This window comes from Suricata suricatta, chromosome 14 (assembly GCF_006229205.1).
Source record: "Suricata suricatta isolate VVHF042 chromosome 14, meerkat_22Aug2017_6uvM2_HiC, whole genome shotgun sequence".
NCBI classification, from domain to species: Eukaryota; Metazoa; Chordata; class Mammalia; order Carnivora; family Herpestidae; genus Suricata; species Suricata suricatta.
The window spans coordinates 82,678,755-82,705,262 of NC_043713.1; the positions used below are offsets into that span (position 1 = coordinate 82,678,755).

Sequence of the window (26,508 nt, forward strand, 5' to 3'; positions counted from 1 at the left end):
ATGCAGACCAGACAAAACGTGCCTGTGGGCCGCTTGTTTGCCACCCCAGATAGAAGGTTGTAAGTACGGCTTCATTGTCTCGTTGAGGGTGGGGTTAGCGTGTTCTGGGATGGTGGGTTTGGGGAACTCACAGGGACACCGGCCCCCCTGAGCCCGTGTGTCGTTTCCCAGGGCGCTGCCGGCTTGTGGAGATGCCCAGAGCCCACTGGTCATGTCTGTGAATCCCGTCTTGTCCTCCCTGGTCCTTGCTCCATGACTGACTCCCTGAGTTCCCGGGCCTGGTGTCCCTGCGTGGCCCACTGAGCAAAGGGCAGCCCTTTCCTGAGGTCCGTTCCTGAGGCTGGGTTCTTAATGCTTTCCTCTGTGTCCCATAGCCTTTCAGTGTCCAGTAAAAATGCAGCTGAACAAAGGTTTCTTTTCTTTTTTTTTTAAGTTTATTTATTTTGAGAGACAGAGAGAGTGGAAAAGGGCACAGAGAGGGGGAGAGAGAATCCCAGGCAGGCAGGCTGGTGCTGTCAGCACGGAGCCTCATGTGGGGCTCAAACTCACAAACCCTGAGATGGGGACCGGAGCTGAAACCAAGAGTCGGACTTTGAACTGACTGAGCCACCCAGGCACCCCTGAAGAAAGGTTTCTAATCTTCGGGGTGAGTTGGGGGACTCAGGCCCAGGGGTCACCAGCTGGGGCAGGGGGAGGGACAAGAACCTGGCTGCTGTCCGCTCATAAGCTACGGGGCCCCAGCGGCTCAGGGAAGCGCGTGCGAGTGGGGACCTGTGTCTCGGCTCACGTGCAGGCCGCAGAGCCCAGAGCTGGCCCGCTTTCCGCCGGAGATGTAGCCTGGGTTTTGCAAGTCAGTTACTTTTGTTCTTGTTTTTGTTTTTAACACAACCAAACCTTGGATTTGCTGACCTACTGGGGCGCAGGCCGAGGACGCCAGTTGAGAGGGACTGCGAGTAGTCAGTGCCTTTGGCCGTTTGCATGGGATTCTAGCAATTTGTGTTTCTTTATCCAGCTTCTGTCACCAGTGTGCTCGGTGGAGTGATTCCTTAGTTTTCCACAGGAGACAGAACAGCAGAGACTGGTCTCTAAGGTCAGAGCCTGTCCAGTTCTGGTTCTGCCTTGGACTAGCTGTGTGACCATGAACAGTTACGTAACCTCTCTGGGCGCCTTGTTTCCCCGTCCATAAGATGGAGTGACAGCAGTTCCCCTCCGTAGGCTTGCCGGCGGTGTCAGGGGAGAGGGCTTTATTGGAAGTGAAGCACTTGGCAGAAGTAAGCCTTCACACAGCGGCTGTTACCATTGTTGCTTTGTCACCCAGGTTGTTCTTTGGAAGGGGCCTGTCCCTTCCCTGTACCTTCTGACTTTTCAGAATGGACATGAGGAAAGACGGGGACTATGAGTTGTCCCTCCTGCTTCCAGGATGTCGGAGAGGGGTGGCTGGTGACTTAGATATGTGTCTTCACTTAGCTTGTTCTGGGCTGAAAAGGGCAGGGATGGGGGCCAGAGAAGCTGCTTCTAAAGTCAAGGCAGTGCCATGTGGAGGCTTTGAGTGCCGGCCCCAGGGAGAGAACGACCTCACCTCCTCCTGCCTCAGTTTCTTTAGCTGTCAAATGGGGAAGGTGACTGTTCCTGCCACACGTGGTTATCAGAAGATTAGAGTGAGTGTGTATGGGGCTTAGCACATAGTGCTCTAGAAAGCACTAGAAATAGTCCTAGAATCAATAAAAGCCCGACTGTGGCGTCTTCCGGCAGGGAGCGTGTAGGGCCCGCACAGACGCAGCGTGGGGAACGGAGACGTCTGTGGTTTGGGTCCACTGGTTCCGAGTGTGGCAAAGGGGTGCCAGGCAGTGGTAATGGGTCCCACCAGCACGTGAGGGCCACCCACCCGTGCAGGGAGGCTGGTCAGGTGCCCGTGGCTCCCACACGCAGGTGCTTCGGTCACACATACATCTCCGTTCTGGCGGAACCCTTGTCACTAAAATTGCCGAGGGCTCTGGCCCCCCTGCTGCCTGCACCCGCTGCGCATCTGTCCCTGTCGTTCCACGGTAGGTTCCCTGAATCAGCGAGGGTCCTCGTCGGGCAGTTGAGAGGCCCCTCGTGACCTCCCACTTGTCAGAGGGCAGAGTCTAGTGCCAGGAACGCAGACCCCAGAGCCGGAGCTGCTCGGTTCGTGAGTCGCAGCTTTCCTTCTGGGAGTTTCCTCTGAGCCTCGGTATCAGGTGCATGGCCTATAGCTCTCAGGCCCAGTGTTAGTGGGGGGAAGTGACATGACCTCGTGTCGACTGCAGGGGTCAGGGACCAAAGTTTGGAGACTGTGGCGGGAGCGTGGGGAGTGATGGTGGCCTGGGGCAGAGTGGCGTGGGGGAGGGTGTTAATTAGTATCCTTAATGAAAACCAGTCACCCCATGCTCTACTCATGGCTTGTGATTTTCTCCTTACCCATAAACCTGCTTTTAGTAGGTGCTCCCCACCCTGGACGCGGTCCCCCAGGCGTTCAGGATGTGGCAGGGGTGGCGTGGGGTGGGGGCAATGTGCAGATGGGGTATAAGGAGGGGAGACGCAGAAACATGTGCCCGTCTTAGACCTGGGGAGTGAGGTCTCAGAGCGTCCTTCTGGCTGGCGGCTGCCCCACACTATGGGCTGTGCCACCCAGTCGAGGCCTGGGGATCACTCTTGGGTTCAAGGGCACTGGCCGTGCAGGTTTGCCCTTGCGCCACCCTTTCCCTGGGGCTGCTCCAAATGGCGTCTACCCCGAAGAGCCCTGGGTGGTTACTCCCAGTCTGCCCCTGCCTCCCTTCCTCCAACCTCAGAGGCATTGCTGGGAGGACAGGGTGAGCCCCTGGGTGCCCTTGGTGAAGGTCCGTGCCCCCCAACCCCCTGCAGAAAGAAACGCCCTGTTGGCCTAAAGCCCTCTCTGCTGCCCAGGGGTCGGGTTGGGCCGTGGTGTGGGGCAAAAGCTGGAGGACCCTGGGGCCCAAGTCCCTTCATCCAGAGTCCTCCTCCTTAATGGCAGCCCCTCAGCACCCCAGTGTCACCACGTGTGTCCTTCAGGGTGCAGGGGAAGCTTTTAACACGTACTCTCTCCTGCAGTCCTGATGGCAGCCTGGAGAGATTAATGACTCTCTGTGGTCCAGTAGATGGGGAAACTGAGGCTTGGACTGGTGAAGTGACTTGACCGGGGGGCCCCTAGCTACTAGATCTGGAGTGACGCGAACTCACTCCCTTAACCCCTGACCAGCCCCCGGGTCACAGCTACTCCAAGGCCCCCCCACGAGGGGCGAGCAGGGTCCTGCCCCAGAAACCCCCTGGTAATGGGCTCTTCCTCATCTTCTACAGGGAGAAGAAGTGGGTGACTGTGGGTGACACATCCCTGCGAATCTACAAGTGGGTCCCTGTGACAGAGCCAAAGGTGGATGATGTGAGTATGTGGGGTTGGCTCCCTGGGGTCAGGCCACCCCCTGTCCTGCTCTGCCCACTGCAGGGAAAAGGCGCTGTCCGTCACCGCCCACCAGTGTGCAACCCTGGGGCCAAGGCCACCTGGGAAGCACAAGGACCCAGGTTAGGGCTGGAGAGGCTGCTGCACCTGTGTTCTCCTCACTCAGTCCAGCCCCAGAGTTTGGCCGTCAGAGAGGTGGGGAGTGTCCCCAGCAGGTCACCTCTTCTGGACTGAGGGCCCCACGGTTTGCCAGCAAGGACGTGTCTCAGGGCCAGGGCCCCACGGTTTAGGGGCGGCATATCCACAGACGAGCAGGCCTGCCCCCAACATCTTAGCGCTGCTGTTTCTGAGCGCCTGACCTCCAGGCAGTGCCTCGTGTTTCTTGTGTCAGTTCTGTGGAGTTACTCCCCTTTGTACAAGCGAGGACACAGGCTCAGAGAGGTGAAGCCACTTCCCCAGAATCGCACAGCAAGTGTCGGGGCTGTCTGACTCCCAAGCACATGCTCTTTGCTGTTGGAGAGCCTTCTGGCAGTTGGAGCTGCTGGCCACCCCCAGTGAGAGGGGTTGGTGCCTGGGAATGGCCCCTGCTGGGGGGCTGGGGAGGGGGCGGGGCTGACTACAGCCGCTAGAGGGAGCCCCAGCAGCTGTGCCGCATCTCACCGGGGACTGCGGACAGCCAGCCACCTGCTGCCCCGCATCACAGACAGTGTTTCAGCTTTGTGCCTCCCTGGCCAGTTACCCCCTGACACCCCAGGTCAGCTACTCTTACTTCCAGTCAACATCCAGAGGGGCCCTACCTACAGACCTTGGCATGGGCTGTTCCTCCCGCCTGGAGTGCCTTCCCTATCACGCAAACAATCCTCTCCTCCACGAAGATGGCCCACAGTAAGCCGCACGGCTCCATTTGTGTCTGGGGTGACGTGGTCGTGATTGGTGGGTTTCTAGGGGGCTCTAGAGGCAGGGCTCAGCCTCCCTGCACCATCTTCAGTGACCTGTTTGGGGTCTCCAGACAGGGCTGAGGTCCCATTCTTGACCCTGTGATCGCCTGTTCACCTCTGGGCAGGTTGGTGCTGGGCTGAGGACGTCGGTGTTTGTCACCCTTTCTGGTGCTAGCCTGGGCTCGTGGAGCCACTGGGGTCACCTTCCCCAGGGGCCCTGAGACCTAGCCCACAGCGGCACTTGGTGCTGGCCATCCGGGAGGGGACACAGGGCGCAAGCAGCTCCTCGAAGGCAGCTCCTGGCTGTGGCCCACGTCTGTGCCTTGCACATCATTAGGTGTTTTATAAATGCCGGTTGCATTTGAGAAGACATGGTCCCTGCTCTCAAGGAATTTATAATCTTGTTGGGAAAGATAATTATAGAATAGCATGAAACAGACATCAGGGAAGAGCCAAGATGGATAGTGATCAAGGAGAAGTGTAATATATGGGCTGTCGGGAAGGACAGGGCAGCTCCAGGCTGGGCACAGAGGTGTGGGACAGGCTACCCTCGATTAACCTATGAGTCAGACAGGTGACCCCAACTTGCTGGGCCCGAGTTCCCTCTTTTGTGCAGCAGAGCAGCGGTATCTAGCTCCCCAGGCCTCTGCAACAGTGTAAGAGCAATGTATCAAACAGAGTGAACCTAACCCGCCAGCGCGGCTGTGCGGATGGAGCTCGAACAATGCTAATTCGCTATTGTCTCTGAGCCACGATGTACATATGATCTCTCCCCCACCCCCTTTCCCTCTAGGGTGATGGGTCCCACACCTGGCTGAGCGTCTGCCCGCCTGGGAATCTTGAAGAAATGCAGGTTTCTGGGCCCCACCCCAGATAGCTGAATCGGAATCTCTAGTGGTTGTGGCCCCCAGAAACCTGTATGGTGGAGGGTTAACTTTTTTTTTTTAACAACCAATTATGACATGGTTGCACCTTTTTTTTTTAACATATATTTATTTTGAGAGAGAGAGACAGAGTGCGAGCAGGGGAGGGACAGAGAGAAAGAGGGAGGTACAGAATCTGAAGCAGGCTCAAGGCTCTGAGCTGTCGGCACAGAGCCCGAAGGGGAACTCAAACTCACAATCTGCGAGATCATGACCTGAGCCAAAGTCAGATGCTTAACTGACTGAGCCACCCAGGCATTCCTCCCCCTTTTTTTTAAATTTCAGGATTCTTGAAAGTTGTTTTCTTTTAAGTAGGGAAATCATTTTACAAAATTCAAATATTACTTTAAAAACATTTTTTAAACAAAGACCATGCACATGGCAGAAAGCTCCCTCTTCTAAGGTACACAAGTCAGTGTTCGTGTACTCACTGCTGTGGCCCCATCACTGGTCTAATTCCAGAACATTTTCATTACCCTAAAAAGGAAACTCACACCTGTCAGCAGTCACTCCCGTCCCCGCCCCTAGGGCCTGGGACCCACCAGTCACTCTCCCGTCTCGATAGGTATGCACGTTCTCAAATGCCACCTTTTCTAAATACACGCATATCTTTGTATAAATCTGCTTCCCATCCCTGTGCATGCCCCCGACCCCACCCCCACTGCTTTCCTTGGGGGTGACCAGTGTTTGTTTAAACTTCTGAAGAAAGTGCACGCAAACATGCACGTGTCCTTTTCTTTCCGTTAATAGTGGTCTCTTCCCATGTTCTGGAACCTTCCTTGTATACATCTTGAAAATACCGAAATATTCCAGTATGCTGATGTTTTTGTAGATCATTCAACACAAAGAGCTGGCTTCTTTGTAGATGTTGCATTACATCATGTTGAAAGAATATGCCGTAATAATGGTCTCTTACCAGTGGACACAGGTCATTTCCAACATAATTCTGTTCCATTTGTAAAGAAAAACAACAACAACAACAAAAAGCAAAGCAGAATTGCACACAGAAAGCACCCTCTTCACCCTCCTTCCTCACCTGGCCTTCCAGTGTGGTTCTGGGAGTCAGGTGACTGTTCGAGAAAGGCGGCCCCGGGACCCACAGATAGCAAAAGTGTGTGACCTGTGTCGTCTCCGTCCTGCCCTGACATCACCGTACCTGCGCTGGGCAGGGTGACTCCAGCCTTTTCCCCAGATGTTTCCCAGCAGGTGGAGGAAATTACCCTAAGCCAGGGTGTTTGCAGGCCTGCTGGTGCTGAGCCCACAAATAAGGCGGGGTTTTTATTCCCAGCCCCCCAGCCCAGCCCCAGAATCCTCCCTTCTGCAGGTGAGGCCTCTACTGGGACATGTTCAAATGCAGGCCAAGGAGAGCCCTCCAGAGACTTGCAGGCTCCAAGATGAACCAGCTGAATAAAATATTCATATCGCCCCCCGGGGGCTTGCTCACGCATGCACACACAATGTGGTGACTTGGTTTCTGCTCCATTTTCTCCTCCAGAAGAACAAGAACAAGAAAAAGGGCAAAGATGAGAAGTGCGGCTCAGAGGTGACCACTCCGGAGAACAGCTCCTCCCCGGGGATGATGGACATGCACGGTGAGCTCTCCTGCCGGGCGCGGGGCTGCGGCAGAGCGCGGAGGTTTTGTTCTCGCAGCAGGTTTGTTCACATTCCAGGCGAGGGTAGGAGGGCTGGGCAGTACCAGGAGGCCTCTGTGCCCAGGAGAAGGCTCAGCGGAGGGGAAGAAACTTCTGTTCCTGGCACAGCAAGCCAAGAAACTTAAAACCAGCCAGAGACACAAAATGAGACCTTCTCGCCAGCGACCCAGGCCTCTCCTGTCAGCCCTGTGTACTTGGCACTTTTTTGGGGTCTACGGACTCTTCCCCCTCCGAGGCCTGACATAGCATAAAAAGGACTACATTTCCCATTTTCTGTGTTGCTTTGGCTGCTGGGAAACTCAAAACTGGATTTTTGACATCATGTTATCACTCTGGGACCCGGGGACCTTCCTTCCACATTGACATACTAACTCCCTTGCTGTCTTACTTCGCAAATGACAACCAACTAGTTGTCTGGCTGAGTCCAGGCTGGAGACCTGCTTTAACCAGCCTCTAGGTCTTGTTTGTTTGTTTGTTTTTGTTTTTATTTTTGATTTGAGAGACAGAGAGTGCTGGCAAGGGAGGATCAGAGAGAGAGGGAGACACAGAATCCAGAGACAGGCTCTAGGCTCTGAGCTAGCCGTCAGCACAGAGCCTGATGCGGGGCTCGAACCCACGAAGGTGAGATCTGACCTAAGCCGAAGCCGGACACTTAACCCAGACGGAGCCACCCAGGCACCCCAGCCTCTAGTTGTTTTGACTTTGCTGGTGTTGAGTTCCCGTTTTACCCTTAAAAAACATTTTTTTTAATGTTTATTTATTTTTGAGAGAGAGCTAGAGCATGAGCAGGGGAGGGGCAGAGAGAGAGAGAGAGAGAGAGGGAGACACAGAATGTGAAGCAAGCTCCAGCTGTTGACACAGAGCCTGACGTGAGGCTTGCTTGAACCCACAGACCGTGAAATCATGACCTGAGCCGAAGCCGGACGCCCAACTGACTGAGCCCCCCGGCCGCCCCCTGTTTTACCTTTTTAACTGAGAGGAAAGGCACAGGTCATCAGTGTATGCTCCATGATGTGTGGGCAGACCACCTCCTGATCCATGTAATCAGCCCAGGTCAAGCCCAGAACATTCCTCGGTCCCCATGCTGTCCCTTCCTGGTTGTCCCCACCCCTCCAAGGAAAACCACTGCCTGACTTCTGACCTGAGAGATTCAAACCTGAAATTTCTGAAAAGTTGAGTTTCTGATATTTATAAATCAGGAAGTCTGCATTTCTGCCATCCCTTGAGAAGCCGACTGAGAAACCCGAGCAGTGCATCCCCCCAGGGCCCGCAGCTGTCCCTGGAGAGGCTGCCTGCCTGGCTGGCACTGGAGGAGCTCCTGCCGCTTGCCTTTTTGCATCTCTCCTCTTTCTAAGTTTATGTTTATTTATTTTGAGAGAGAGAGAGAGTGTGTGTGTGTGTGTGTGTGTGTGTGCACATGCGCATACGAACGCAAATGAGGCAGGGGCAGAGAGAGAGGGAGAGAGAATCCCAAGCAGGCTCTGCACTGTCAGCCCAGAGCCCAGCAAGGGGCTTGAACTCACAAACTGCAAGATCATGACCTGAGCCAAAACCAAGAGTCGGATGTTCACCCAACTGAGCCACCCAGGCGCATCTCATCCCAATATCAACGTCTTTGTCCTTTGGACCACCCAAGCTTTTGTACTCCAAGGTGATATTAGATAAATAAGTAAATCAAAAAGGAATATTGGTTTGATCGAGTTTCTACCCCTCTGGCTCCAGGGCTGTCTTGCTCCAGGGAAGGAGTGCCATTGAACTTCCCCATTTGCACAAACTGACCAACCAGTCTGGAAGACTGAGGGCAAGCTCTGAGGGCAGGGACTCTTGCTTGTTGCTGGCCTGGCTTCAGAAAAGCATGGGCGGGGTGCCTGGGGGGCTCAGTCAGGTCAACCTCCGACTTTGACTTCGGCTCAGGTCATTAGCTCATGGTTTGTGAGTTCGAGCCCCACATTGGAGCCTGGAGCCTGTTTGAGATTCTTTGTCTCCCTCTCTCTCTGCCCCATCCCCATTCATGCTCTGCCTCTCTCTGTCTCAAAAATAAATATTAAAAAATTTCTTTTTAAGTTAGAAAAAAAAGCACAGGGGAGTTTGCTGACGGCTGGCGTGTCTAGAACACCCCTAACTGGCTATGCGATCATAGTTGAATCGTCTCCTTTTCAGAACTAGGATGTGAGCGGGGACGTAGCCTGCCTCCCTGGCATTGGTTAGATCCCCAGTCTCCAGGGATGAGAAGACACGCATGCGCACACGCACACACACGCACGCACGCCGCCCCACCCCCAGCCTGGCGCACAGGTGAGAGCCTTTCAGACGAGATCCCACCCGGGTTCGTATCTGATCCCTGAGACCTCCCCGTAGCCGTGCGATCCTGGGCTGGGGGCTGGACACGTAAGCCCTCAGGTCCGTTCCTCGCCTGTCCGATAGGAATGGCAACACCTCCTTCGTAAGGTCAGTAAGGTCATTGTAAGTATTAAATAAGATAATCCCATAAAAGCCTTGGCGTCTTTGTAGCTGACGTTTAAGGAGCTGTCACGACGGTGTGCCAAGCGACCTGCTAAGCTCATTTCATGCCTTACCTCATTTCATCCTGCAAAGAAGCCCCCTTGTGCAGATGAGGAAGCAAAGCCTTGGTCAGGTGACGCAGCTGGCCCAGGGGTCCGGAAGCTCATGAATGCCAGCACTGACCTTTGAGGTCCTTTAGAGGCAGAATCCAAGTGTGTGGACACCAGCCCAGACTCACACTCCAGAAAAATCTGGAATGTTGAACAAGCGTCCCTGACGTAAGGAGCCTGGTGTCCCTTCCATTGCAGTCCGTGTGCAGCAAGGACCAAGTCCAGCCGCAGGACACGTGTGTGTGCAGAGGCAGGGAAGCGTGCGTCTGGACAGGATCACCTGGAAGGCTCCAGGCGGGGCCGGTGGCCGCCTGCACCCACCTCTGTAGGGTCGGAGATGCTGCGGGTGTTGACTCGAGTGTCCGCGTCATGCGGTTACCAGGTGACCAGGCTAGGCTCAGGCCACTGACCTGTTAAACATTAGTGCTTGTCGTCATTAATTAACACAACCTCACGCTGGTTCCCGTGGGTCGGGCCTTTGCCTTCTGTGCCTCTCGACACACGTGCGCGCATAGCTTGGCACAGGAAGCTTAGATTTTCTTCAAAGGTCAATCAGGAGAGTGCGCTTTTTTTTTAAAGTCCCGGAACTCACAAGAGAATACCTCTCTGTAATGAGTAAGTTCACTTAGAATCAGATGCGAGGCGCCTGCGCCACTCAGTCAGTTAAGCGTCTGAGTCTTGATCTCAGCTCAGGGCATGATCTCACAGTTTGTGAGTTTGAGCCCCACGTCGGGCTCTATACTGACAGCGCGGAGCCTGCTTGGAGTTCTCTCTCCTTCTCTCTCTACCCCTACCCCACTGGTGCTTGCTCTCATTCTCTCTCTCAAAATAAAAAAACAAACTTTAAAAAAAATAACTAAAAAAAAAGATCAGGTGCACTTTACCTGGCCGGGCCTGTGTGCCTGCCTGCCTGGCATTTCTCCAGCAGGCTGAGTTTAGAGTTGTGCAGAGTAGCCTGAGGAAGGGGCTCTGCTACTCAGCCTCAGTTTCCCCCTCCGTAAGTGGGGAGGTAACGGTGCCTGCCCACAGGTTGTTGGGAGGATGAGGTGACTAAATGTTTTTGCCCTGCACACAGCAGGTGCCCAGGACGTGCTGGTGTCCTGCCCCAGCCCTCCCTCTCGCTGTCCGTTTTACTAAAGTGGCCTTGGTCCCCGGTGCGCAACATGGCCCAGAAAAGCAGCTTGGTAATGTTTTTGAAATCGCCACTTGGGTATCTGCAATTTAACATGACTCTCGGTGTCTGAGCCGGGGGCTGGAACCCCAGCTCTGCCCACCAGCTCAGCCTCTAATGCCGTTGCCCAAATAACTTCTCCTTCTTTGTCTTATGAAGAATTTCATAGCAGAGAACAGGAGGAGGAATCGTGTGAGGAACTTCGTTCATCTGCCGCCGAGGTTTTCACTAACATTATGCCATGTTTGCCTAATCTGTTTCTTTAATGTGTTGAGTTTTTTAAAAAAATATTTATTTATTTTTGAGAGAGAGAGAGAGAGAGAGAGACAGAGTGTGAACCGGAGAGGGTCAGAGAGAGAGGAAGACACAATCTGAAGCAGGCTCCAGGCTCTGAGCTGTCAGCACAGAGCCTGACGCGGGGCTCAAACTCATGAACCATGAGATCATGACCTGAGTCGAAGTCGGACACTTAACCATTTGAGCCACCCAGGCGCCCCTAATGTGTTAAGTTTTTTAATTGAAAGGTAATCTACATATAAAAATTGCTCAGCTCTTGAGTGTTAAGTTCAGGGAATGCTGACAATCATAGGCAACCTGTATGTAAGCCTTTTAAAATCAGTTTCCTCACCCCGTGTTTGAAGTCCACGGCTAAACCCGTCAGCAAGCCTCACTAATAAATGGCATTTCTATACACCCGGTGCACTGTGCTTGCTCCTAACAAAAGTAACAGTTATTCTGTGGTATCTTTTAAAACTCCAGACTATATTCAAGTATTCAAATGTTCAAATTCCCCAATTGTTCCAAAATGTCCCTTATAAGCTGGTACATTCAAAACAGAATCTAATTTTCATATGTCCTATTTAGTGTTCAGTCTCTTAAAATTTTTTTAAATATTTATTCATTTGTTTTTAAAAACTTTTTTAATTTTTATTTTTGAGAGAAAGAAACAGAGCACGAGCGGGGGAGGGGCAGAGAGAGGGGGAGACACAGAATCGGAAGCAGGCTCCAGGCTCTGAGCTGTCAGCACAGAGCCCCATATGGGGCTCCAACTCACGGACCGGGAGATCATGACCTGAGCCGAAGTCGGACACTTAGCTGACTGAGCCACCCAGGCGCCCCCTTTATTAAGTCTCTGAAATTTTCCTTTTCTTTTTTAATATTTATTTGAGAGAGAGCAAGCACGAGCAGGGGAGGGGCAGGGAGAGGGGGAGAAAGAATCCCAAGCAGGCTCCGTCCTGTCGGCGTGGAGGCGGCCACGGGGCTTCATCTTACCAACCATGAGATCGTGACCTGAGCTGAGGTCAAGAGTCGACTTAACTGACTGAGCCACCCAGGTGCCCCTCTTAAACGTCTTTTATTATTTTTGTTACATTTTTTTTAATGTTTTTTTATTTAGTTTTTTTGAGAAACAGAGAGAGACAATGCCAGCAGGGGAGGGTCAGAGAGAGAGGAAGACACAGAATCGGAAGCAGGCTCCAGGCTCCGAGCTGTCAGCACAGAGCCGGATGCGGGGCTTGAACCCACGAACTGTGAGATCATGACCTGAGCTGAAGTCGGACACTTAACCAACTGAGCCACCCAGGCGCCCCTAGAAATCATCTTTTCATAATCTTCCTAGCTTCTCTCTGTCTCTCTCTCTTTCCCTCTTTTTTTTAATCCATGGTTTTGACTTGAAGAGCCGGGCTGGTCGTCCTGTGGAATACCCCACCTCCCGCTAACACGGTCCTCTCCCCCTTTTATTCTGCATCAAGCAGAAGTGGTCTAGACACTCGATTAGATCAACCGAACACTGTTGGCAGCGTGGCCTCACACGGACCGCGCTTCAGCCTTTGTCTTGCTACAGAGCCAAGTGCACGAGCCTGGCTTCTTCAACCCAGAATGAGGCCTCAGATGTCCCTCAAAGACTGAAAATGTGTGAGGCCGCTCTTGTGGCTGGCTGCCCCCAAGCACAGGCCCGAGCCAGCGGGGGGACTTCAGGCAGGCTCCCGGAAGCCTCTTCCTCGCAGGCCGTGTGGGACGGCTCCTGGCGGGGGTCCCCTCAGGGGTCCTGAGGGTGGGGACGTGCCCCCTTCCCTGGGTGAGCGTCCAGTGGGGCTGCAGGCGGGGGGGGGGGGGGGCCTGGGGAGGCCGAGCCCGCACCCCGGCTTCCCTCAGCAGCCGCGGGATTTCAGCCTGTGGCTCTGTTCCCCCCGACGCAGACGACAACAGCAACCAGAGCTCCATAGCGGACGCCTCCCCCATCAAGCAGGAGAACAGCAGTAACTCCAGCCCCGCTCCGGAGCCCGCCTCGGCCGCGCCCGGCGAAGGCACTGACGCCAAGGCGGATGAGACCCAGGCCGACGGGAAGGAGCTCCCTGGGGCCGAAGGTATGTGTCCGCGGGCCTGCGATTGGAGGGGCCTTCCTGCAGTCTGGTGACGGTCTCTAGGATGCCTGCCACGTGCCAGCCCCTACCAGGTCTCAGTAGAAGAGGGGTAATGCCTAGACCAGCTCGTATTCGTGTAGGGTAACTTAAAAACGCTATAGTCTAGTTTTTGGAAGATATGAGCTGTGGAAAACTATAAGAAAGGGAAATACAGAGTCTTGATGAATTCCAGGGAGTGTTTCAGTTTTAAATAAGGTGACCAGGGAAGGCCTCACTAAGAAGGTGACATTAGAGAAAATTTGGCTAAAATTAGGTAAGGGAGCAAACTGTGTGGATAAGTGGGAGGAAAGCACTGTGGGCAGGAGGAAATGGGCAGTGCAAAGGCCCTGAGGCAGGAGGTGCTCAGTGGCTGGGGAAGCACAGATGAGGGGTTTACGAAGTGACATGCGATCAGAGGAGGCAGGACCTCGAGTGTGGGAGTCTCCTAGGCCACTGAACAGACCCGGCTTCCACGCGAGGCGGGAGCCACTGGGATTGAGCCCTGTGGTCTGGAGGGTCACTTCGGTGGCTGGGGTTGGGCACAGATGGCGGGGCTGCGTAGGGCTGCCGCAGAGGGAAGAGGGCGGCCCCTGTGTGGCCCAGGTGGGAGCGGAGGACGCATGTGTGCCCATACATTGGATGTCAGTATATTTTCGTCTATTTTGAGATCTCTCAACTCTCGAAAATGAACATTTTCAAACATCCGGAAAGATGAATAGTGTCCTCTCCCATATATGTCAGCTGAATTTGGCAATTCTTAAATAGTTTTGCTTTGTCCGGAAGTTTGTTGAGGGGAGGCAGTCTGAAAACAAGTACAGATCCGACAGCATTTTGTCCCCGAACGCTTCAGCTGCATCTCTTAAAAATAAGAATCTTTTCCTCCGTGATCACAGGTGCCATCGGCACACCTCACATAGGCCCGTAGGTTTTTGATTATCTGATACTGAGGCATATTCTGAAGGTCCAAGGCGGGAGTACGTGTTGACAGGCGGGACCGGGGCTGAGCGGGGGCGGGAGGGGGACCCCTGGCACCCCAGGGAACGAGAAGGAGGGCCGGCCTCGCGGAGCCCGGCGCACAGCCTAGCCTACCTGCCCTGGAGGGCGGCCGGGCTCCCCCGGGCTGGGCGGGCGCTGGGGGCGGGCACGGGCCTCTCCAGGTCCTTCCTTTGGACCCTCTCTGCCACATCACAGCGAAGTCCTGTCTTCTGCCCCACCAGCACGCAGAGGGAAGGAAGCAGGGGAGACAGACCCCAGAACTGAGGCTGAGACCCCCCCCATCCCCCACCAGAGGGATTCAGCATGTGGTGCATGGGCGTGGTCATGGGCCTGGTGATGTTTTTATTTTTAATTTGAATTTGATGTCAAAATTTTATTTTATTTAAAAAAATTTTTTTTAATGTTTGTTTGTTTATTTTTGAGACAGAGACCGAGTGCAAGCAGGGGAGGGGCAGAGAAAGGAGACACAGAATCTGAAGCAGGCTCTAAGGCTCTGAGTTGTCAGCACAGGAACAGCCCCAACGCAGGGCTCGAACACACAAACTGAGATCATAACCTGAGCTGAAGTTGGAGCGTAACCGACTGAGCCACCCAGGCTCCCTGTATTTTATTTTATTTTAAACATATTCTGTTTTTTAAAAATTTTTAATGTTTGTTTATTTTTGAGGGAGGGGGGAGACAGAGCAGATGGGGGAGGCAGAGAGAGAGGGAGACACAGAATCCAAAGCAGGCTCCAGGTTTGAACTGTTAGCACAGAGCCCAGTGCGGGCTTTGAACCCACAAACCTACGAGATCACGACCTGAACCTAAGTCAGTTCCTTAACCAACTGAGCCACCCATGTCCCTTCATGTTCTATTTTTTTTTAATGTCTATTTGTTTTTGAGAGAGAGAGTGAGCGAGCGAGCAGGTGAGGGTCAGAGAGAGAGGGAGACACAGAATCTGAAGCAGGCTCCAGGATCTGAGCTGTCAGCACAGAGCCTAACGTGGGGCTTGAACTCAGGAACCATGAGACCATGACCTGAGCTGAAGTTTACGTGTAACTGACTGAGCCACGCAGGTGCCTCTGATGTCAAAAATTTAAACTTCAACAATTTCACTTAAAATAAGATTGATTTCCACCTCTTGAAAAATCAGAAGGTCTGGAAATATCGGGTCTGCTTTTCCGTGGAGCAGCGACTGGTGAAAGTAGAGATGTGGCCGCGCTTCCAGGAGGGCGAGTGGCCTGCCCTCACTAGTTACCACACTCCCCACCACCCCTGTTGTCGCCCTGACATTGAGGCCCCATGTTACTCCACAATCACTGTTACTTTTCTTATCGCACATTTAAAGGAAAACTTAAGTTGCTTTTTGAACCTGTTTTTCTATCAAAACGGAAAAGTAAAAGTCTGAGAGGTTAAGCAACTACATAATACTTAGAGGAACAAAAGAGTATTCCTTTAGGTGTGTGTGTGCGTGCACGCGTGTGTGTGTGTGTGTGTGTGTGTCTGTCTGTGTGTCTGAACTGGACAACAGCCTTCTGCCTCATTCATGGCGCTGCCTGGCCCTTACGGGGCCTTTTGAGTTTCTGGTCCATGCTGTACTAGACAGAAAAGGGAGCCTAAGGAGTTCAGGAAGGGCTTCCTGGAGGAGGTGCTCCCTGAGTAAAGCTTGAAGGATGAGCGTGAATAGGAGGGGAAGGACCGATGCAGGAGGGAACGAGGGGCAGCACCCCGGGGACGGGTGGGAGGAAGGCGAGCTGCCTGGCGGGAGGAAGGTGCTCGTGGGCGGGGCAGGGTGGGGCGCAGGTAACCCTGCACACGGGGGACAGGTCAGTGTTAGGCCATGGACTGGACGCCTCTAGCATCCTCCCCCTCCTCAGGGAGGACCCTGTGAGCCTGTGTTGTGGCCCTCCTGACATAGTCTGTGCACCTAGAAGAATCTGGAAGAGATTATAACCTCCCTGTTTTAGAACACTGCCCTGAGCAGTCACCATGGAGATGGCTCCGCATCAGCGCGGGCAGGTTTGCTTTCGTCTGTACCAGCTTCGTGTGTCCGCAGAGGCGCGAGTGTGTCCTAATTCATTCACATAGGCCGCGTCAGCGGTCGTTCGGGTTGTTTGGGGGGTTGTTAGGTGTTCTCCATGCCCGGCCCTGCAGGGAGCCCTGTCCCTGCATCTTTGCGTCTGTGCTGCAGTGCGTGGAGCCGGAGGTGCGGGCATGTAGACGCGGCGCGGACCGCGGTCTCCTCCAGGGCGGCGGCGCTGGTGCCACTCGGGGCCGGGTGAGTCTAGGCTGTGGGGCCGCCCCGTGTGTGGTGGGATTCGGAGAAGCACCCCCGGCTTGCCCTCACCCCCAGTCGTGGCACCAACAACGTCTCCAGACCCTGCCACACGTCCTCCTCGAGCAAGGGGCAAAATCGTCCTCCGGCGAGAGCCGCCGTCCTAGGAGGTTTGACAGGGGCCTTTCGGGTGGGCGCCCCCTTGTCCCTACAGAGGCCCCTGGTGTCTTCCCGGGCTCCCTGTGGCTCTGCGGGCAAAGGGCGGTAGAGCCAGGGGCTGGGCCCGGGGACAGGACGAGCTGGTCACATCTGGGCCGATGCTTGCGAGCCGTGTGGCCTTGGGCCGGCCCGTCACCTCCTGCGGGCCTTCCTGTTTCCTTCTTTGTAAAACAAGGCGGGTGCAAGCTGCCTCCCCCCGCAGGGTCCTGCAGGGACAAAGAGGAAGGGGAGCAGGGATGAGGAAGGGGAGCAAAGGGCTCCCCAGAGCCGCTGTGGAGGAAGGGCCTGGTGAGCGAGGGGCGGGGTGCACCGGGCAGCCCCCCACCGCCTGCCCTCGTCTCTCGCCCGTCCGGATGCGTCTGCCTTGCTCCCCTTCAGGAATCGCTGCTTGGGCTGCTGCTTCCACAGTTGTCACATCCTGGTAACAACCATCACCTCCCACCCCTGCGCCCATGACCACCAAAAGCTTTCCTGGTCCAGGAGGGAACCACACCAGGGTCCCCTCCTGGCGCCCCCAGGCCCCTGGGCCGCCACGTTGCCTGCATTGCCCTGGGGGGCCCACCACGGGTGGGGAGCCCCAACGGGAAAGGCCTGGAGGCCTCCCAGGTGGCTGCGTGCTGCCTGCAGGACAGGGCAGGTTGGTCGCCAGCTGTTGACCTTGCTTTGAACTTATTTACTGCTGAGTGAGTTGAGGGAATGACACAATGTCCAAACTCACAGACCTAAATTTAGGCCCTAGGAAGATAATTTCCCCTGGGCGAGCTCCAGCCTCGGCGCTCGGAGAACCGGGCCACTGCACCGAGTCGCCGGCGCTCCTCGAGCCAAGGGCGCAGCGTGACTGTCTAGGCGGTGGCCGTGATTTCTGAGCCTTCCCGTCTAGTCTGCACTGCCAGAGCACGACAGTGACAACTGATGGTGTTTGCTCAGCAAACACGTGTTATCAAATAGAGTAGAACATAACAGAGGTGTTTTTCCTTTTTTAAAAAATTGAGATAAAATTCAACTCTGTCCAGTTCCAAACATTTCTGTCACCTCAAAAGAAAACTCTGTGACCATAAACTCACTTCCCCTCCACCCCTGGCCCCAACCCATGGCAACTGCCAAGCTGCTGGGTTTTTGGTTTTTGTTTTTTGTTTTTGAGAGAGAGAGAGAGGACAGACAGGGAGAAATAGAGAGAATGAGAATCCCAAGCAGGCTCCTTGCTGAGCACGGAGCCCAACACGGGGGTCGATCCCATGACCCTGGGATCCTGACCTGAGCCAAAATCAAGAGTCAGATGCTTAACCAACTGATCCACCCAAGTGTCCCTGCCAATCTGCTTTCTTTCTTTTCTTTCATTATTTTTTAAAGTCACTTATTTATTTACTTATTTTGAGAGACTGAATGAGCAAGAGCAGGGGAGGGGCAGGAAGAGAGGGAGACTGAGAATCCCTAGCAGCCTCTACACCATCAGCACGGAGCCCGACGTGGGGCTCAAACCCACAAACCATGAGAAATCGAGTCGGACGCTCAGCCAACAGAGCCACCCAGGTGCCCCAATACGTAAATACTTTTTTTAAAAAGAGTAAAACAAAGTATCAAAGAAACGTCAGGTCGATGGGGAGTCTGGGTCTATGCCCTCGCCAGTCCCTCAGTTACACCTGCTCCCACCCCGGGTGACTTGAGTACTCTCCCTGTCATTCCGTGTAGTCCTCACAGTGACTCGACAGGGTGGCTCTTACCAGCCGTGGTTTTTAGGGGGCCCAGAGGAACCAGGTGGCAGAGGCGCTGTTGGAACTTAGGTCTGTCTCTAAACACTGTCCTCCCAGACCCCAGTTTGTGGCCCTGAGTCTCCTGGTGGCCCTGGCCAGGTGGCGGGTGTCCCGGTGCTGCCCGCCAGCTCTCAGGGCTGCTGGTTTGGGGAGTAAGAGCCGTGTGAACAACAGTGACTGGACGGGCGTGCAGGAGGTCAGCCTCCCTGGGCAGAGGGTCTTACACCCGCTTCCAGCCCTGCACCCCAGCCCTGTGCTCCCCTGTGGCTTCAGGCCACGGAGAGCTGCCAGCTTTGTTCCTTGTCTCCATATTGCTTGGCTCGCTTTGAAACGTAAGCTTCGGGGCGCTTGGCGTAGGTTAAGCCTCCAACTCTTGTTTTCAGCTCAGGTCATGATCTAGCGGTTTGTGAGTTTGAGCCCCACATCAGACTCTGTTCTGACCGTGCAGAGCCTGCTTGGGATTCTCTCTCCTTCTCTTTCTGCCCCTTCACCACTTGCTCTCTCTCTGTCTCAAAATAAATAAATAAACTTAAAAAAAATAAAAAACTTAAGCCTGGATTTTTTTTTTCTTTTCTGCCTCAGAAACGCCAGAAAACAAAGCATTCTTGAGTATTCTTGCGCACTTTAGAGAAATCAGGGTGACATATGTTGTCGGGGCCTTGGGTGCGGGCAGAATGGGGCCCTAGGCAGGGTGCTGGTGCTCCCCCTCTGAGCTCAGCTGCTCGGCGCCCAAAATAGGCTTCAGGTACAAACACTGCTCTCTCCTTCCGCAGCCGTGCTGCCTCGTGCGGCCCGTGCGGCCTGCAGCCTCCTGCTAAAGGGCCGTGGCGGGGAGGGCGGGGAGCAGGGAGACCGATGCATAAGAAATAGCCCAAATAATTGGCAAAACAGGATTCATAAATCAGTGATGGCTTGGGAGAAGCTGTGCAGCCATCTTGTGCAGTCTTGTGTTTAGAGAATCTTCCAAGATAAGAAAATTTTTTCTAAAATTCTGTGTGATCTCAATTTGGGGAGAGCAGAGAATTATATGCACGTAGGGGGAAAACATCTGGAGAGATGAAAATAAATCCTCCAAAATGGTGGTGGGTTGGTAGTTGTGGGTGGTGTGAGATAATCACTGACTTTAACTCTATATTTTTTTTTTATATTTTCCGTTTCTCATCATGATCAGCCCTTGCTCTGACGATCAGGAAAATACCCACGTTATTAAGAGAAATGTTTGCAGAGGGGCAGTTACCTCGGTGGGCCCCCCGGGTGGGGGAATGCAGGCTCTGTAATGAGAGAGGGAGGAGTCAGCAGCCATGACGGCTGCAGCACGTTGTGCCCACCAGAGGGCACCAGGCGCACATGGCACAAAGCCTGTACCATCCCCCTAAGATGTCCTCCCGGGCACGGGCACGTGGCTGGTGGGGAGAGAGCAGGCAAGGGTCTGGGGCCCCAGGGCCAGCCTGTGGCCTGCCAGGTTAAAGCAACCTCACAGAAAAACGAAGAGGCTTCCTAGCCCCTCACCCCCAGCTCATTGCAGCACTGACAGACCGCCTGGCCACAAAACTACCCTGTTCCAGGTATTTTTAGTAATTGGTCCATCTGGCTCCGCATCTCACGTGTCTGAAAACAGCTTCTGTCATTTTGCTTTTCCCTCAGATGCTTCCGACGAGCAGAATTCACAGTCCTCAGTGGAAAACTCGATGAACAGTTCAGAGAAAGTAGAACGGCAGCCATCTGGGGACGCGGGTCTAGTGGCAGAGACGTCCGCAATCTCTCAGGTACCTCGATCCAGGCCTCAGAGGGGCAGCCAGATCAGCCGGGAGCCCGCTGGGGTGTCGGGGGTACGTTGAAAGGTGTTTTTGTTATTTTGTTTTGTTGTTTTCTTCTTGGAAGATTGGAACTTTCCTGTATTCGTTGAGCAGGATTCGTGAGCATCCCGTGTCCCGCCCTGGGCGCCGCGGGCATCTTGCAGGACAAGACACGTGGGCCCCGTCCTCGGGGAACGGTGTAGAAGGAGGAAGCATCCTTTAGCCCAGCCTTAGTCTTAGCCTTTGTTTACTTGGGTCCCCAAAGGCGAGCCCGCTCTAGTGACCCAAAGTCGGCTTCTTTGAGAGCTGGGGCAGTGCGTGTGCAGGATCCTAAAGGCCAGATGAGTCATCCGTTAGAACTTTGCAACTGACCACATCCCCTCCCCAACTTGCTTGGACCCTGATCCGGGTCATGGCTGTTGGTGAGCGTCTGATCTGAATCAGACAGTGCAGAAGCAGGTGGCTGGTGGGTAGGAACAAACATCCTGGGTTCGAATCCCCCAACTCCTTCGCTTACCATAACTGAGCCTCACTGTCTGCAGCTGCCAAATGGGGCCACAGAGCTGTCTCGGGACCGGGGCGCAGGCGAGATGAGAGGACATGGCGCCCCTGGACACAGGAATGCCTCAGGAGCCACCGTTGGGAGTTTTCACTGTCAGCCCACTGCGCTCACCTAACATGAGTTGGGGACTCTGGGGTATCAAAACGTCAGCTCGTAAAACTATTTTCAGGACCTTGGGAGAAATTGACCAGGAATAGTAGCCAAAAGATTAGAAGGGGCCAGGTGTGCAGGACCTTAAGTCAGGCCAGCCCCTAAGAGAAGAGCCCCTTGGATCTGCAGCCCCTCCTCCTCCAGATTCTCCCCCAGAGTATCCTGCCCGGAGACCGCGGGCACGTTGATAGAAGACGTGTTTGCAGTGGTAGGAAATCGGCCACAACCTAAGTTTGTCGCAAGGGGACTGGTTAAATTAATCCTGGGGTCGTGGATAGAACAGACTGGTATACAGCCGTCGAAAAGACTGTGGTAGACCCCAGTATAGACCAAAGAGATGCCCTCACAATGTGAAATGAGAAGAGCAAGACGCAGAACCTCAGGCATAGCACAAACCCATTTGATTAAAAATAAAAATCAAAGCCCTGTGTACGGTTGGTAAAACCAGGATGTCGGCTGGGATCTCCTGGCCTCCTGAACTCAGCAGAAGAGAGGTCAGCCAGAAACTTTGCTCCATGCCCTGGGGGGGCATCCCGTGCTCCCCTCCCCTGCAGGGGTCTGAATGGTGCAGAGGTCTTCCGTCATAACGTGTCCCCCCACCACCACCCCCATTTCCAGGGGACCCACACCTGAAAGGGGGCCTCTTCCGCTGTTGCCGGACCCCCAAAGCCCCGAGGCTTGTGAGCGAGGGGCAGGATGCTTCCCAACTAAGCCAACAGCCTGACATGTTTTTGGCCGTACCTGCATCAAAAAACAAAAACACAAACAAAACCCCTCGTTTCCTCCCCTAGCCCGAGGAGTACTCAGCTCAGCTGGCCTGCGTTTGTGGCTCCTCTCTCCTCGCTCCCTTTTCCCGTTCTCCTCTCCCATGCCCTCCTGTACACCGGGTCACCTTCCTCCAGGCCCCCCCCGGCCCCCCACCAAAGTCACATGCTGCCCCCGCACCCAGGTGCTCTGCAGGACCAAAGACCTTCTCCCGAACGGGACCCACCATCCTCAGAAGGCACAGCACCTGCTTTCTGCTGTTAGGTCTTTATCACACTTCTGTTGCTTTCATGAGAACATGAGAGAACACTGACAGACGTGGTTCTTTCTGCCTCCCTGGGACGCCACTCTTGGGGTCTGTCACGGGAAACTCGCACCCAGGGGCTCCTGCTTGGCTCGGTCTCTTGAGTGTCCGCCTTCGACTCAGGTCATGATCTTGCAGTTTACAAGTTTGAGCCCCACATTGTGCTCTGTGCTGTCTGCATAGAGCCTGCTTTGGATCCTCTGTCTCTCTCTCTCTGCCCCTCCCCTGCTTGTGCTCTTTCTCTCTCTCAAAAAGAAACATTAAAAAAAAAATAGATGGGGCGCATGGGTGGCTCAGTCAGTTAAGTGTCTAACTTGGCTCAGGTCACAATCTCATGGTTTGTGGGTTTGAGCCCCGCATCAGGCTCTGTGCTGACAGCTCAGAGCCTGGAGCCCTCTTCAGATTCTGTGTCTGCCTCTCTCTCTTCCCTTCCCTGGCTTGTGCTCTGTCTCTCTCTCTTAAAAAAAAAACACACACACACACTAAAAAAATTTTTTTTAAAGAAACTCAGACACAGCCTGCATCAAGGTCTCAGGCCTCTATGGAACATTTGTTGGGTACCCACTGTGGGCCAGGCCCTACGCCAGATACTAGGGACCCAGAGTGAGCCAGAGACGGGGCCTCCCCTCCCTCTTGGGGCTCATCATGGGGTCAGGGAGGAAGACGCCAGGATGCAGCAGCCCCAAGTGGGTTACAAGGCCCCAACATGTGCTTCAGGAAAACCAGAACGAGGAGGCCAGACCATGGAACGTTCTTTGGGCTGGGGTAGGCAGAGAAAAGGGCTTTGAATGGGAATTTGAAGGATGGGAAAACAGGGCAGGCTTTCTGGGCAGAGGAAACCAAAAATGCCTGGGCCTGGAGACAGGAGTGAGCCTGAGGCCAGGGGGGCCAAGGGGCCGGGGCCTAGCGGACAAGGAAGAGCACAGCCAGGCAAAGCACAGGGTAAGCCTGGGCCGACTCTCAGCCCAGTAAGGAGTTGGGATTTTGCTCTGAAGTCAGAGGGAAAGCGTCGGTTCTATGTTCCATGTGTGATTTCTATTTTGGGATTGGTCGGACAGTGTTGAAGGCTGCATAGGGAGAGCATGGATGCTGCTTTATCTGGGCAGGCGACGGTGGTGGCTTGGGTTTGGACAGTGTGGATGGGCCAGCAGGCGGCGAGGAACGGTGGGTGGGCCCAAGGGTGTTTGGAGATGGAGTTGGTGAGACTTGCTGGTGGGGGGAAGGGGTGGGTATGAGGCAGGTACCGAGGCCTCCGGGGTATTGTCAGATTTATCCCAGGCAGATGGGGCGTCCCCGACGGACATGGGGGTGCAGTCAGGGTGGGGAAGGTCAACAGCTGCTCTCGGGTGATGGGCCAGGTTGGTGGTGCCCGAGTGGGAAAGTCAGGGTGGGAGAATGAGTGCTGAGCCTTTTTTGGGTCATGGGACCTAGGAATTCGGTCACAAGTATGGGCCTTTTCCCCAGAAAACTGCACATGTGCATTCAGCAGACGCCGAGTGTATGCCCAGGCCAGGCACCTGCGCGGGGCTTTGGAGAAGCCGCTGTCCGCATGGCAAGGTTGGACCAGGCCTTGGAGCTTGGAGAGGCACAACTGGAACTTGTGTACAAATGATTACCGTAGTGATTGATTACAGATCGGAGCGCTGATAATGGGGAGACCCTCCCCCGGCCTGTGTGGTGCAGGGGGCAGAGCAGCTTAGAGGCACCTGGGGCAGTGTGGGAACAGTTGTGGGTGACCGTGTGCTTGAAGAGCCCCAGGGCGGTCACCGTGGCGGGGAGAGGCAGGGCCCGGGTAGCACGGGGCGTGGTGAACGCGGAGCACAGGGTCAGAATGGCAGGTTCGAACCACGGAGGGTAGGCCTCGCTTGCCGCCCGGGCTGACCTCCCACCTCCCGGCTGGCCCAGACTGCCCTCCTGGCATTTAACTTCTGTTCTCCTCTCTCCTCCCCCAAGGATTTGGAAGGAGCACCAGCCTCTAAGAAGCTGAAGCTGGAGGCCTCACAACAGAACTCCGAAGAGATGTAGACACTACACTCAGTCCTGCCGTCTGCGCTTCGCAGGAGACCCACCTGCAGGCTGAATTCTAGAACAATTTCCCCCGAGCGGTTCCTCTCGGGTGCAGACAGAACTACTAACTTTCCAAGTTTACCAAGTGCAAATCCAAGAAAACCCAGAACAGCGTAACTTCTCAGACACTGAAGAACTTTCTGCTGTGAGCAAAACACTTGAGTCTCGAAGGGACTGTCCTTGGGAAGGCGGCGTTGACAGCGCTCAGGAGTGTCTGCACACTGTCTCTGAAGCCAAGATTACGTTTGTGTTGCTGCTGCATTGTTTCGTCCCCCTCCGCCACCTCCCACTTCTCTAACGGTATAAGCTATATTCGCGGGTGGTGCCGATCAGGAAATCGGTTTTCGTCGGGGCTTTTCACTGTTCAGCCGATTCCTTCCGCTTTCTTTTTTTGTGCCTTGTGCCCTTGAGGTGACCTCTGGCATGTTTTCCCAGTTGTTTTGCATCTCCCCTTGCAAAGTGCTCTCGGTTTTGTCTGGGCAGCCGGTGCCACCATCCTCGACATCTCTCTCCTCCCTGACCCGGGACTTCAGCTGGAGTGGAGCAGGCAGGGAGGAGGGGAGGCCTTGGAAGAGCAGAGCCTCCTTGGCCGCCTGATTTGCAGGTGCAGCTAGGGGGGTCGGGGGAGAGGGGCCAAGCACGCCCTGGGCCCTGGGTCCTGGGTCCAAGGTCCGAGGAGTCTCGGATGTTGGGGCACTGTCCCCGAAGGCGGGCCACTTCCTCGGGGCGTCTGAGGCTGCGGTTTCCCAGCCCAGCGTGGCCCGGACAGGTACACAGAACCCTCAGATTGGCCCGACACTCTACCCTCTACCCCCACCACACCGCTTTCGCCCGCACCTCTGAAGACAGAACGGCTTCTCGGCGGACTGCAGGCCTGGCTCCTTAGGCTGAGGCAGGGCTGAGGAGGCCGGGCGCCCGAGGCAGGAATCGCTGGTGCTGAATCTCCATCCGAGCGTGCTGCCTGGATTTCAAATCCACAGTAGCCTGCTGCCCTCTGCCTCCCTGGCTCCCCCGGGCGCCCCCCTGCCTGCCCCGGGGAGGTGAGATTGCAAAGCGTTCCTGACTCTTGAGAGCCAACAACGGCCCATCGCCTCGTGCTCCCAGGATGCGCTGATGGTCCCCGCTGGGGAGCAGACCCTGAGGGTTGGGCCTCAAAGGCCAGAAACCAGGCACCGGGGAGCAGAAAGCCCTACGCTCCTCCAGAAAGGGGTGACTGAGTCCCCCTCCCCTGGCCTCCGTCCTGTGCCTCTGCCAGGACAGCTTCCTCTCACTCAAATGGCGATGCCCCCCGTGGACGAACTGCCGGATTGTTTGGTTCTGAGGCCTGGTTTGCTCTTAATTCCTAGACGGACTCCTCGGACTTTAACCCTTTTCCTGAGCTTTCTTTACTGCACTGGAGTTCAACTTCCTTTGAGTTGTGTGAGGGGGTGGGAGGGTTGGGGGGGTTATTTTGTTGTTTTGTGGTTTCTTCGTTTTCGTTTTTGTTTTGCTGATTGGTGCGTATATTCAGGTACCACGTTTGACGTGTGGATCTCTCTCCTGACCACCATGGGAAGCTTCTGCCAGATTCCAGTTCCTAAGTTTCTGAGGGTGAGGCTCTGACTTGTTTTTTTTTTAAAGGAGCCAATCTATTTCCTGCACTTCAAGAAGAATCAAAATGTTCCTGAACTTCAAATACCTCATGCAAAAATGTTTCCTGAAATAAGGGGAAAAAAAACAAAACAAAACAAACAAAAAAAACCCAACAAACTTTGAAAATCTTAATGTTGAAGTTCGCAATGCCGAAAGGTTTCTGTCTTAAAAACGAAACAAAACCCGTAGCAGTTTTGCCCCTCAGGCAGTCAGTTCTGTGGGAACTGTCTTCTGCGTTACCTCTCAGCATCTCCCAAGGCGTCTTTACCTCCAGATCCTCTAGAGCTAGAGTAACCTAACTTGTTTTCTTTGCAGCAAAACTCCATTTTGATGAAAGATGAATTTGGATATTTATCTCCTTTTTTGGGAAATGAGAGGATAGAAGCAAGACGGCCGAAGGAGGGTCCCACACGCATCCACAGCAGCGGCGGGTCGGCCCGGGTCCCCTGGGCCCCTGCGGTTGCCGTGGCCTCTCTGGACAGGCAAGGGGAGTCAGCGCAGCTGAGGCCGGAGACGACAAAGCGACACTGAGGCTGTCATTAGTTTTTCTCTGAAGTGCCTGATGAAGGTAGGAAGGGGCCTGTGGCCGGGGACCCAGGGGGCCCCGCCCTGGCCACGCCGGGCAAAGCGCCAGCGGCCCCGCACGCATCGCTGGCCGGGAAGGCCTTCCACGAGGCGTCGCGAGACTGCAGAAATCCACACGTGCTTCCTTCCCCGACGCAGTCCGCTCCTCGGAGCCACTGTCCCCACCCACCCTGCACCCCGCGCCCTCCTCCCACCACAGAATCTAAGACCTTCCAGCTGACCCAGCCAGGGCGGGGGTCCTCAGCAGATGCCTTCCGCGGACACCGGGCCCTGCGGCCTCAAGGGCTCCC

The 26,508-nt window shown here is 54.7% G+C and overlaps 1 protein-coding gene across 1 annotated transcript; it reads left to right on the forward strand.

Moving 5' to 3' along the window:
* On the forward strand, nucleotides 1-25,423 carry BCL7A (BAF chromatin remodeling complex subunit BCL7A). Its single transcript, XM_029921626.1, has 6 exons — nucleotides 1-59; nucleotides 3,337-3,418; nucleotides 6,793-6,889; nucleotides 12,931-13,098; nucleotides 20,002-20,186; nucleotides 23,888-25,423. Exons 1-6 carry the CDS (start codon nucleotides 1-3, stop codon nucleotides 23,957-23,959), a joined length of 663 nt encoding a protein of 220 aa, XP_029777486.1. The 3' UTR covers nucleotides 23,960-25,423.
* Nucleotides 25,424-26,508: the final 1,085 nt, after the last annotated feature.

Bases quoted from the DNA above. Each gene is read 5' to 3' on its own strand.
- BCL7A (XM_029921626.1), top strand. From the start codon at position 1: ATGCAGACCAGACAAAACGTGCCTGTGGGCCGCTTGTTTGCCACCCCA. The intron at 60-3,336 runs GTAAGTACGGCT...CATCTTCTACAG, and splicing joins GCCACCCCAGATAGAAGGTT to GGAGAAGAAGTGGGTGACTG. The intron at 3,419-6,792 runs GTGAGTATGTGG...TTTCTCCTCCAG, and splicing joins CAGAGCCAAAGGTGGATGAT to AAGAACAAGAACAAGAAAAA.